A 14523-nucleotide genomic window follows, 5' to 3' on the forward strand; every position below is an offset into this window, starting at 1 on the left:
ATGTGTAATTTAGTTACAAAATTGCTTGCCATTTTTGTAAATAAAAAAAATATTGAAATATTCCTAATTTACATAAGTTATCTTAAATTTTAATTTGTAATTTTTATTGTTGTGAAAAATTGTTTATGCTCTTATAAATTATTGCTAGACTTATAAAAAAAAATTTATTTTGAACTGTTTAAAATTTATTTAGTAAAATTGGTTTATTATTTAAAGGAGAAAAAAGATTTGCTTATTTTTATGTGAATGTTTTTTTAAGAATGTAACAAATTAAATCCAAATTGTTAAAATTACTAAATAAAATCCAATTGTATTGAGTAAGTGTGCATGTTATGGTATTTTTTTGTATATAGAATAGAGCATTGATTATCTGAAACAATTCGGGATGGGGATTGTTCAGATAAGTGATCATTTACAAAAAAATATATTAAACACACAACTGTACTGTATATATTTTGTATCATGTGTCTTACAAATACAGTCGACCCCCCCATAACGCGGTAGATACATTCCGCTTTATAAGAATTTCGTGTTGTAGGAATCCTTAAATACATGAGCCAATCACAGCCTGGCACGTGTGCAGTTTACAGATTACGGCTGTTTGAAAGGTTTCCTTTAATAAAATTAATCAATTCTAGACTAATTTGACTTAACATTTCCAAAACACGTATAATTTTTTGGGAATAATCTGTATAAACTATGCTATAAACAAAAAATTGTAGGATTACTTATCGAGTGTGCACTATTTGACAACGTCATTGCTTAAGCTTGTTTTCGTCAGGGAGCAGCACACCAAACGGCGGGCGCATTTTCTGATGAGTTATTTTTCTGTGAAAAATTCGTTGAACTTTGGAGACATCATTAATAGAAATAATTTTTATGGCCGTTGAATAAGAAATGTTTTTTTTATGATAAATGTATAAAATTACAGTACTGTATTAGACTGACAGTACCTAATTTAGGCCTATATACTGTACAGATGATAGTAAACTCAACTTACCCGCCTAAACTCTCTGTAGCATGTAAGTAGTTCGGCTGCTCGTCCACTATTGGTCCAGATTCAACCAATCCTGTCATGACTTGAGTCGGCAATGATGTTTTACCACATTTTACGAGTCTCTTTTAGCATCTTTATACAAATATGGTCGTTGCAATTTTTTTGCCGTGATATATGAATCTGCATTATATGAACCCGCGTTATAAGGGGGTCTACTGTACATATCTTATATAAAGTAGTACATTAAAGTAGGCCTACAGTTTAGGTTGGCAGGGAGGGAGAGTGCTGCAGTGTCACAGCACTAGTGGAACTTTGAATTTGCTGACTGGAACACTTTCAGTTAACCAATGTTTCAGTTGGCATTCAGATAATCGATGCTCTACTGTAATTACATTTTTTATGACTTCTATTGTTTTGCAAAGCCTAAAAATATTTGAATAGGGTATTGTTTTGTTATGTTTATTCTGATTTAAAATTATTTCTGCTGTTCCATTGTTACTACCATAATTTTGAGAAGATAATATGTGGTGTATATCTTGCAGAAAATTGCAAGAATAAAAATAAAACATTTAACTATAACAACCCTAATGTATACCCAAGCCTCTGAGGTTTTGTCTATTTGCTATATTATATAAATGCTTTATAGATCAATTTCTTTCATATCTACAGTATATTATGATTCTAGTTGTTTTTTGTTAATTTTACTAGCTTTTGGTTTAGTGTATTGCATTTTTTTTTCATTACACTGAATTGTTTTAGAACTTTTTTAGAGTTTTTTTTAATAAATTCTATAATACATATAATATTTGCTATTTGATGGTTCTGCAAATTTTACTACTATTGTGACTTAGTATTTTGTATTAATTGTTTGTATTTTGATTGTACAGTATGATTTCACTTAATGCTGTCTTGATTAACACTGATTCGATATAACGTGGTCTGTTCAAAGCCTTAAAAAAAACTCAAAATTTACTCTTATTCAAATTAACGCAGCATTTTGTTGATTTGTATATAATATAATTATTCCAAACACGAACCAATCGGCAAATATGGCAGTTTATCATAGTGCTGTACTTTCCTTAAATCTATGTTTGTTTGGTGCAGTTTTGGAAAAATATAACATTAGGGATGCGATAGGCAATATCGACTTCACTTGGCAAGAATTAACTGATAAATGCATGAATGAAGTGTAGAAGGAGTAATGACTTGAAGGTATCCAAGAATTCTCAACGAGAAGAGCTTGTCATTGACTAAATCTTCAACCTAATCAATACAGCAAGACTAGGAGATGTAGACAAACAGGATATTGTGGAGTTAAGGCTGGTATACACGGTAAGGAAATCCTTTGAGGATTAACCGTGATTTTTTTTTCTATCTATCCATTTTTAAATAAAAATAATTCTTTATACGCTGGGAGATATTTTAATAAGTTTTGTAAATTACTATGTTCGATCCAGCCAGTTATATCCGAGTTTTTTTCGTCTGTTAAGCACATCCTTTGAGGATTTCTTTACCGTGTATACCAGCCTTTACTGCAGGTTTCTGGTGAGAGTCTTATTAATTACGACCTTCAAGAACTGGCAAAACGAGAAATCCCTATAGAACTGGTAAATAGAGATTGTGAAACAAAAAACCCCAAAAATTTCTCTACATATTTCCTTAGTAAAAGTTTGGTAATGATAACCGAAATCATTGATCAAATTGTAGTGAATGATCTAGATCAGTGTTTCTCAATGGGGGTGATATCGCCCCCATGTGGGTTTTTCCATGTTGAGGGGGTGATTAGTAACAATTTATATTTTGGGGGCGAAAAACAATTTTCTGGGTGATATAGTAAAACATTACATTAAGAATAGTTAGATATTTTTTTCGTTATATCATACAATAATTAAACGAATAACATTATACTAGTCACTAGTCTATTCAATGCAGTACGAATTTGGTGTTAGTTGCCCTGGGCATCGGAATTTTGAAGTGAAGGGGTCGATGATTCGTTAGAGATTGAGAAACACTGATCTAGATTTTGAAAAGAGTGCAAAAGCAAAATGAGGCATTTTGGATGCATCTTCTGCTACCGACACTTTTTTCTTTCCTTAGAAAGAAAAAAGTGACAAATAAAACTTTACGACTTTATTGCAAAAAACAACAATTTCAGAAGAGCCAGAACCTTCATCACAAAAAATGAACTTTACATTTCTGTGTGCCTATGTTTGTGTGTTTTTTAACATATATTATTATGCAAATTAATATAAAAATAACTTAAAATGAAAGTAAAATCTGTTTATTTTTGATTGTGTGTTTCCCTTTCCCTGTTTACTGTGTTAAAATGACCTTGCTTAATGCTGTTTCACTTAGTGCTTTATCATCTAGGAATGTATCTCTTGCATTAAGCGGGGTCTTACTGTATTTTATTTTATGAATTTTTTAGAGTATATTATTGCTAAATTAAATTTTTGAGTTTTTCCAATATGGCTCATATTTCTGTGTGAACATTATAAGCACACAAGAAATTAATTTTGTCCTTTTGTAATAAAGCCATTCTTAGAATTTAATTACTAAACTTTGTAGAAATGATAGTTATTAGTAATCCAAAATCATTTATCTTTATAATGTAAAACTTTTTAATATGTTAATAAAATGATTCCTAGAATTGACTTTACATATAAACAAATTTTGACTTTCTGCATTTGTTTATTATTATTTATTAATAAAATTTTACATACTGTATTCTTATAAATAGGTTAAATAATTTTAATTAAAAACATAAAAATGAATGAATAATATATGTGTATTTTTAATGTTATCAAGTGTTAGAAAGATTGGTTTGGGTTCACTAGTTATAAATAGTGTGTTGAAATTATTAAGTTTACAATTTTTGATACTTTCAGACTGATAAACATGTCAAACAGTACACAAACTGAAAACAACAAACATAGTAAAGAAAATGATCAGAAAACAGTGTCGTCAGATGATGATAAACTCAATGAAGGAAACACTAACAATCACAGCCCAGTAGATGTCTCTGGAAAAAGTGATGATAATGAAGAAAATGTAAGTTATATATTTTAATATAAAATTAAAGTAACAATCTGTAATATTTCCAAAATAAAAATATAATTGAACTTAATACAGTAGAGCCTCGATTATCCGATCCCCGATTAACCGACCATCCTAGTCAGCAAATTTCAAATGTCTGCTAGTGATGTGACACTACAATATTTGGCTATGACTTGGCTACTTTAATATTATTTTTATGTGTTTTAGCTGGCAACACTCATTTGACCATGAAAGGGAGCCAGTATTTAAACGAGGCTTAATTTTCTTATTTTTAACGATACAATAGCGATGATTATTATTTTAAAAAATTTTTGTTAGGCTTAACATTGATGAAAATTCAATGCGAAGTAGATTAATAGCGATATACTAATTACATGGGATATAATAATATACTACACTAATAATGGATTTTTTCATACTTTTCGGTTATCCGACTTTTCAATTATCTGACCAACCCCAGTCCCCAATTGAGTCGGATAATTGAGGCTCTACTGTTCTATGATATAAGAGTACAAGCCAAACTGATTTAGCACCATCATTTGTTTGCCTCTGAAATTGGCACAAAATTGAATCATTTAAAATAATAAGAATTACTGTAATTTCATATGAAGAACCTTTGGGCTATGTGTTTTAAAGTCAGTTTGAAAGTACAGTAGAGCATCGATTATCCGACTCAATTGGGGACTCAGGTTGGTCGGATAACCGAAAAAAATGAAAAAAATGCATTATTAGTATAGTATATTAATATATCCCATGTAATTAGTATATTAGGATATTGCTATTAACCAACTTTGCATTGAATTTTCATCGATGTTAAGCCTAACAAATTTTTTAAAAATAATAATTGTCGCTATTGTATCGTTAAAAACTATTTTAAAATTATTTTATTGCTCACAAAATAAACAACCACTCATAATTAGAAAATTAAGTCTCGTTTAAATACTGGCCTCCCTTCAATGGTCGAACCGTGTTGCCAGCTAAAACACGCAAACATTTAACAAAAATAATATTAAAGTAGCCAAGACAGCTAAATATTGTAGTGCTACATCACTAGTGGACATTTGAAATTTGCCAAGTAGAATGGTCGGTTAACCGATGTGACGGTTAATCAGGGTCGGATAATCAATGCTCTACTGTAGATGAGTTATATGTTACTGTAGGTTAACTGTCAATTTTAACTTACAAAGTACAAGCATAACATTTTCCTTTATTTAAACTTACTAAGTGTCTTTAATAATCCTGAAAAATTCTTTATATGCCACACATTTTGATTTTCTTGCTGTTGTGATTTTTCTGGAAACCACCAAAGTATATATCATGTTTAGTTCTTTCTTGTTTTTTTGTTTTATGTCAATTTTTAATTTTAATTGAACTTATTAGTCATTAAAACTTAAACTTTGAATCTCAAACCCTACTCTTTTTGTATAATTATTTTTAGAGAACTATTTAGAAGCTAACTGATAATCTTAGCATATGATTATTTAGTTCTTTTTCACTGTAAAGAATTCAGCTCTCAAATTTATTTCATTTGATTTTGTGGAATCTGTGTTCAACTTTCTTAGTGAAATCAACAATTATGATGATAGTGGCAATTACTTTATTTATTGCTTATTTATACTGGTATGGCAGTCATTTTTGCCAAGAGCTATTTATAGTCTGTCCAAACAATAAATGAAATTTTCAAAATCATTTTTGGTGATGACTAAGACATGGCATCATAATCATAATGACAGGCTAAATATTCTTGATGTTTTCATTGCTATAAAGTAAATTATAAAGTAAATACAAACAATTACATACATTTAAAACAATTGCCCCAGCTTGACTGTGCAATGTTTTATTTTATTTACACACAATAGTATTATTTTCCATTATATTTGCTAATGAAATTGAAACAGAAGTTGATTTTACAATTTTGGTTTATTTACTTTATTTTTTAAACTTTGTAGTGTAGACATTCATTTTATACTTATTAAAGTAACATTCATAGAAAATTTAAAATGTTGTTTTATTTTACTAGATACTTCAACAATTGTCTATATATAGAAAATTTAGCCACTCTTTCAAGTTAACAACAATCTTGTACAAAAGTAAAATTCAATACAAAAACACACAACATACATAGTCTAAAAATATTCAATAAAAGTAACAATTGTTAAATATAAAAATAAATAAATAAATAAAAACAGATAACAAATCTTAAAAGATATATAGTACTATTTTACATTTCAATTTAAAATCAGGGCAATCAAGATGTAAAAATTTATTAAAATTATTAAGATTTTGCGATATATGGTAGAAGAAAGATCATTAGGATAAATTTAGATGATAAAAGGAGTAAAAACATAAGTAAGGCCGAGACTCCACTAGCATAAAAATGGGTGTAAAACCCCTTGCCATAAAAGCTTTTAATCAGGTGACCATGATATTTTATGCCTGAGCAGGTCATAAAACCAGCATAAAAGCAAGTTGAGCAGTGTTCAATTTTCAATGCAAATATGGTCGTAAAATGGTACCATCCACCAGTCAGAAGTCAGTGAAATCTAGGTCATTGTGACATGATGCGAAAATGGCAGAAAACAAGCTTTTGTGTATATGTTCTCTTGTGGCTACTCTAGAATAGATCTGGAAAGATTTATTGAAAACATTCGAAAGTATTCATGTATCTACAACAAGAGATAATCTGATTATAATAATGGATGCCTAAAACACGCGATATGGACAGCCATAGAAAAAATCCTTCAATTTAGAGAAGTGGGCCTATATAAGTTAAATAAAAAAGCTAAGCTTATAAGTGCTGTATATTATCTTAATAATACGATAATAAAAGTTAATATATGAAAGTAAAGATATTATTTTACTACATTTATAATTATAGTACAGAAAAAATAAATAGAATATAATTATTGTCTTTATATCGATATATCACATATACAACTGTCTTCTGTTTCTACCAATTCATGTGCAAAGATGTATTTACTTTTGACATTTGGGTCAGCACTGTCACCGTAAAAACTTCACTAGCTGGTCCTCCACCACAATCCAGATGCAAACACAAATAGGTCAAGTGATTAAAAGTTTTTATGATATAGGTTTTTATGCCTGTTTTTATAATAGTGGAGTCTTGGCCTAAGTGAGCAAAGTTTTCTCAATGGAATTTGGAGTGAAAGCCAATCTTGATAAATAAGACCATTAAAATATTTGTAATGTAACAACCAATCAAAATATTTAATTTTTTTGAGGAAAGATGGGAAGCCCAGGTCAGGTGAATTCTAGCAATATTAGAGTCAACAGTGAAAGGCAAAATTTCCCTTATGTATACATAACAAGGGAAAGTATTGGAATTGTGTCGAATTTGACCTGAGTCTTTTTGCAGATCTCCACATTTTGAGATCTCCTGAATGCAAAAAAAAGGCAAAAGAAATTCCATGTGTGTGTTGGCATCTATTTTGCTTAATATCTCAGGATTGGGCATATATTAAATAATGAAATTTGGCATGGTGGCTTGTATTGAGGGGCAGCACTGCCACCATATGCTATTAAATTTTCGTGGTTAAAGGTCGAGGGATGGGGAGATAAAGTGTATCTCCAGTAGGGTCAGATTTAATGATGATTTTACTCATTATTAACATTTATAGTTTTTTATAAAAACCTATCCCTATTCTCAAAATTAAGTTCCTTGCCATTTTATAGTAATTAAAAATATAAAAAGTTTTTATAACAAAATCTCATAATGGCACCACACCCAATTTTATTAAGTTATATTGTAATTAAAATTATAAAAGTTATTTTCTAAATAAGATCTCATAATAGACAGGAAAGCTTTGCAACTTATTGCTGGATTTTTTAATCTATAGCCTGTAGCCTATGAATGTTCCAATATTAGTGTACTCTGACCACTGGAAAAACATCTGCAACTTCTACTATGATACACTTCTTGCCTAGACTTTGTATTGACTTGTGAGCACTAAAATTGGCCTTTCTTTATTGCTAGACTTATTACACTACCACAGGACATCAGATTGGCCTTAGAAAATCACGTTATTATTTTAAGAAGAATGCATTTTGGACCTGAAGTCCTCACATCAGCTTGTTGTATAGTAAATAATTAAGAAAATTGATGTTAGCACATTTACAAACAGTACAATAGAATTATGACCTATGGTGGTGTGTGACAATGCTGAAGGGCCCTCCTATTCTTCGGCACCACGGGACTGAAGGGTCGACATCTTTCCGAGATGACAAATTTCCGTCAGGACTGACACCACTGCGTCTTTGCAGACAGTAAGGTTGCTGACTTTTAGGGGCAATAAGTTAATTGCGCATCAGGAAAATCTAGGGGCAAATCGTATGTGGGTGGTGGTGATAGGAGACAAAGATGACAAGTGTCTTACAAAAACCGTTTATTTTTGACATAAAGTTAACTTACATAATATCAATAACAATGTGATCTAGATTGGCTCTATTGGAGCTCCCGATGTCAGCGAATGGGTGCAGATTGGTGTCCTGGGTGGCGTGTCCTGGGCTTGACAGAAGAGTGTCCATTGCACAGGTGCTTCTGTCTGGTGATGTTGCGGATGTATGGAGATCTTGAGTCACTGGTGAAGAACCTTGTCTGGAGAGGAACCACCCCTTGTCCTTGAGATTCAGTGTATTATAGGATTTTCCCTGAATATCACCCTTTTGATTGGTCCTGTTCACACTCTCCCTTATCCCGATTGGTCATTCTTTTGTCTCTAGGTGAAACCCAAGACCAATCCAGGTTGGGTAAAGGTCGGAGAGGTGATAATGGAGCTTTTAAAGTCCGCGCTCGTATTTTACTCCATTATGGCCCTATTCTCTGACATCTTTGAATTTAAACAGTCCACCAGATGTTCTTGTGGCCATTTACCCCCTAACGCGTTCAGGCTTAACAGATATTCCTTTTGTCATTAAACCCCCCTTTTCTCGATTGTTTTGACCCAACACTTGTTCATGAGCATCTCAACAAAACTCTGTTTCTCTGTCAACATCCCCCCCCTGCCATTTATCATCGCGTCACGTTTGTTTTACTATAAGCAAGAAAGTTTTCGTTCTTCCTGGGTTTTGTCACCAACATACCCTCTTGACCCGATTCAATCTTTGAAACTCTTTAACTTAGGAGTTTGGTAATTAGTCGAAATATAGATGCACTTTTATGACCCTCACACAAGTCAATCTGCAACTTTCTTTCTATACCAGATGTGATCAGCCGCTCACCCTGACATAAACACCTTCCTCTTCCGTTCTTGTTGCTTTTTATGCTGTATATTGCAACCACTTCCACATATATTTTTAATACTTTCATATTTTACTGTATTCATATACAGTAGAGCATTGATTATCTGAAAGTCAATTATCCGAAAGAATTCCAGTCGGCAAATTGCCAGTGCAATCTTTGGCTATGTCTTGGGCTACTCAAATATTTTACGTTTTTGATAGTAAATTAANACACATGGCAAATTTTCCATCAAATTCCTTTATTAGTTGAGTCGACTCAACTAATAAAGGAATTTGATGGAAAATTTGCCATGTGTCTTTGGAATAAAACGCAATACTAGTGTTTAATTTTTAAATTTGTGGCATAGTAATGTGTCGTTCTTTTCAGTTTTGTTCAATCCCAACAAATGCCCAAAAGTGCTTGAAAAGTATTTTAATAACTTATATAAAATATTCCTTCAAAAAAGACCAATACAAATTACATAAATGTTCTTTCTTGTTTTTTTTATTCACAGCAATAAAATCACATACATTATAGACATAGCCATTCCAAACATTCACAATATACAAAACACATGCACTGAAAAAATTCGCAAGTACACAGAACTCGCCCAGGAAATAAGGCATCTGTGGAGGATGGATAGGGTGGTTATTGTACCTGTCATTCTCTCCTGTACAGGTGTGGTACCACACATACTACACAAAAGCCTGGGAACATTACAATTGAATAGAAATACATACATCACACTACAGAAGGCCACTATAATGAATACATACCATATAGTTAGGAAATTCTTGAATACTGACACTGACAAACTAATTTAATTTTAGTTTTGTTTTGGTTGCTATGCCTTGACTGGTCTGGCATAGTACACAGCCACCAGTGTCAATCGAGTATACTCACTAAATACTATATAATGATAATGGACTGGATTGTTTTTAGACTGGATCAAGAACTTCATTTCAAACTGTCAAGAAAAATTGCATGATAATCAGATTTAAGTCCTATGAGTAAATGTATTTTTAGAGTGAAAATATCTGAAAAAACAAAGTCTAAAAGAGTGTTCTGAAAATAAATTATAAATGTCCATGATAAAAGTTTATGTTAGAGAACCAATTTTAGAAATCTAGTTTTAAAACAAATGTAACAAATATAAATTTATGAACTGACTGGTTCTCAAACTGTAAAAATTAATATGAAGTTTAAATAACTTCAATATAGTGAATTGTTTTGAAAAATTTAAGCTTTTATATCTATAAACCATTTCAATTAGTTTTTAAAAAAGAATCAGTATTTGAAATAATATATGATTTTGTTAACACTAACCTTTTATACTCAAGCATCAACACACTAACCTTTATAATGCAGCTTTTAATTAAAAATTTACTAACATTTTCAACCATTTTGAAAGGCCTTCTTCAGGAACAGAACAATCGAATGATTCTGATTTCAAAACCGATATTTGTTCTGGAACTTTTTGAATTTTCTTATGTCTAGTGTGCAGGCTCATATATAAATAATTACAAAGTATATTGGTACTTGTACCAATATACTTTGTAATTATTTATATATGAGCCTGTGCACTAGATATATAAGAAAATTCAAAAAGCAAAAAATTCCAGAACAAATATTGATAAATCAGAATCATTCGATTGTTCTATTCCTGATGAAGGTCTTTCAAAATGGCCAAAAATGTTAGTGAATTTTGAATTAAAAGGCTGCATTATAAAGTTAAGTGAAACAACAGATAATGAAACCAATTTTACCACAGGCTAAATGATATAAAAAAGATATAATTCAGTTATTATTATTCTAACTGGACAATGTTTGCATTTATTTCCCCACTTCATAGAACCAATTTTACTGTTTATAAAGAAAATTTAATAATAATTGTAAATGATTATAAAGTTGTACTTGTATCTTTCCTCAGTAACATTATAATGAAATGATGTTAAACAAAATGACATTAAATGAGGATTTGCTATATCTTTATTGAAATTTTAAATATCAAATGTCAAAGCATTTTAGATAATCAAGTATATTTTCCTTTTAAAGTAGTAGAAATTATATAAAATATCTGAGTAACTGCTTAATAATAAATGAAAAAATTAATAAGCAGTAGCTGTTACTAAAGCTGGAATTAATTAATTAAATATTCATTCTTGGCATCCAAAGAATTTACATCAATATATACACTTAAAACACATATTTATATACTTATTTCAAAAAACACACATTATTCTTTTAAATTATATCTTTTAGAGAATTTAGTTCTCCTTTCATACTTTAACATAATAAAAATTTTAGCATTCTGTCTCTACATTCAAGAAAGAAATTACATACATTAAAAGTAATAAATGATTAAATTACCTTAGATTTAAGTTGAAACATTTAAATAATGCAATACTTTGTTATTAAGTTATTTTCATTTTAATTAAAAAATGCAAAAATTTTACTCACCAACATATAGGAGGATTCAAGTCAAGTTCGTCTACCTGCTCTTCCTTCAATCTGCGATAGTAATTTGCTAGAGTTTCATGAATTGTTTCTTTGGAATATTTACACTTAGGTGAGCCACAACCACATGTAAACCACTTGTACTTGATAACCCAAAATTTTTCACCATAATCAAAACTACAATAATATATTTTTTTATAAATGTAGTAAAAAGTTTCATAATGACTTATTCAATCTAAATATAATATAATATACACAAAACCTGTCTAAAGTAGAAATGTAAGACTTCTTGAGAACTAATTGTATAACAGAAGCTAAGCAAAGTGCAATTATTTTGGAAATAGCAGCCAAATTATAAACCATAATTAATTTTACCAGGCTTGGATCATTGTTGGCTTCTTGGTAATGAGAATTACAGTATCAATTTTTTTTTACAGTTGAGATAGTTCCTACTTCGTCTGGACAATATGACAACACTTTTTCCCAAATTCCCCAGAAGTCAAAGAAGCAGAGTCGTATTGTTTAACAGAATAGTGTATTTAAAACAGAAAATTCTAACCAGTATCATCACATTGTATTTTAAACAGGTTTTATTACATTAATTTTTGATTTCTATAAAGCATACAATAATACTTAAATTAGTAAAAAATTTGGCTGAAATTCTGAGATTTTTACCCTAGTTCTTCTAATGGTTTTATGTCTCTTGAACTAAAGAATGCAATTCGAGGAAAACTTAAATCTTGATGATCTACAAATATTTTTACAGGAACCAGATTTGGTTCACACAGATGATTAATGAATCTACTGATATTACCATAATAACGAGCATCTAAACAATATGTTTCTCCATCCTAAAAGTAAAAAAATTGTTTATAAATATATAACACAGTAAATAAAATTTTAAATTAAATAATCTCAGTTAAAATTATTTTACTCTAATTTTGGATTATTTTTTAATTATACAATTAATAATAATAAAAAAAATTTTTTTTGGTTAAATTATGAATTTATTTTGGAGCATTAGCTTATTAAATAAATGTTGCAGATATATTTTATTGACATAAATCTTATAAGTCATGAATAGAAAATTAATTTGATAATATTAATATCAAATATTCAACTTCAATTTTAACATTAAAGTAAAATTAAAAATTGTACCTATAAATGACAAGTCTTTTTCTTTAAATATTAACATTTTCAGAGATTTCTTATTCTCTATCTCCAGATACACATTGTTTTATTGAGAGTTATTTGAATGCTTTATCTTCTGTATGTTGTTGTAGCAACAGTTAAAAATCCATTTTACTAGATTCACATATTTACATCATTTATAACTGTTATCATAACAAAATATAGAAAATCAAATATTCAAATCCTATAACTTCAGATGAATTTTTTCCTTTTGAAGACAGAAATTTAAGAAAAATCTCCAAAAGTATTAATTTTTAAAAAATAAGACTTCTCATATCATCTATATGCACTATTTTTACTTTATCCATATATTATATATATAATATATGGATAAAGTAACATCCTTACTACACCTGATACATTTAAAGCTATACATCAACCAAAGCTGAATATTATCAGGCTAGAAATGGCTATAATACTAATAATTTAATAAACAATTTGGCATTAGAGTTAGGCGCCATCTCTTGATAAATTTAATAATTATAACTTAATTTGATTTAAGTTAAGAAGAAAATTTCAGAATCAATCTAGAAAAATATTCCATTATGTAAGATGCATAATATTTATAACTTTTTTGTTTATATTTTAAAGAATTTGAAATATATGTAGACTGAATGATTAATATGTTATGTTTAGCAAATTTTATGTAACAAGATATTTAAAAAATGTCTCAATAAGTAATAATTGTATTTTTGTAATTCTCTAGAGCTAACCCCCTGTAACAAGATCTTTCTTATTACAATAAAGTATTTGTAATTAATTAATTAAATAATTATAACTTAATTAAATAATTTAAATAATAATTGGTTATATCATTAGGTTATATATGCTGGAAGAGGAGATTGGACTGAAGGTCCAAGTAGCATAATTGGCAACACATTTGCACAGTGAGCAGGGGTTGCGGGTTCAAGTCCTGCTTTAGGCCCATTCTTTTCTTCCAGTAATTCTAAAATTATTATTTAAATTATTTAATTAACTTAATTAAATTATAATTATTAAATTTATCAAGAGATGGCACTTAACGCCTAACTCTAATGCCAAATTGTTTATTAAATTATTAGTATTATAGCCGTTTCTAGCCCAATAATATTTGGCTTTGGTTGGTATATATATGTTACTGTGAATGATATCTGGCAAATGTCAGCATTCACACAGCTGTTTCGTGTATGTACAAAATATTTGCTAAATATCATCATTTCTCACACCGGCAAATGTCGATATTCAGCATGCACTGATGGTGAATGTTGAATAAAAGTATTTTTATTACGTTAAGACAAAAATGCAACTTTTTAATATGTCAAAATAGGAGAAAGCTTAAGTAAGTTAAGAAAGTTTATTTACATGTGATGTTATCACATGTAAATAAACTGTTGAACTTAAAACAAGCAGTACATTCTAAATCATTAAAGAAAATAATATAATAATAAACTTACACATAAATTATGTGATTAACGTTATACAATCTTATTTATTGCAACAACTTAAACTGTTATGGCACTTTGAATTGCACAAGAGTCCCTTGTTTTACAACTGCATTTATTCATGGAACACTTCTTTTTGCATAGCATTGCCCTCCACTTTT

At 29.5% G+C, this 14523-nt stretch overlaps 1 protein-coding gene across 1 annotated transcript in view; it reads right to left on the reverse strand.

The window, feature by feature from the left end:
- Nucleotides 1–11749: 11749 nt before the first annotated feature.
- LOC111614482 (histone-lysine N-methyltransferase EHMT2-like) overlaps nucleotides 11750–14523 on the reverse strand; it is a 7118-nt gene continuing 4344 nt past the window's right edge. Inside the window, exons 3-4 of the mRNA XM_023355856.1 lie at nucleotides 12426–12601; nucleotides 11750–11927 (exon numbers count right to left, since the gene is read on the reverse strand). Of these exons, the coding sequence (XP_023211624.1) occupies nucleotides 11750–11927; nucleotides 12426–12601 (354 nt within the window). The remainder of the gene's footprint in view (nucleotides 11928–12425; nucleotides 12602–14523) is intronic.

Source organism: Centruroides sculpturatus, unplaced genomic scaffold, assembly GCF_000671375.1.
Source record: "Centruroides sculpturatus isolate CEXI.00-Female unplaced genomic scaffold, Cexi_2.0 scaffold2163, whole genome shotgun sequence".
Classification (NCBI taxonomy): domain Eukaryota; kingdom Metazoa; phylum Arthropoda; class Arachnida; order Scorpiones; family Buthidae; genus Centruroides; species Centruroides sculpturatus.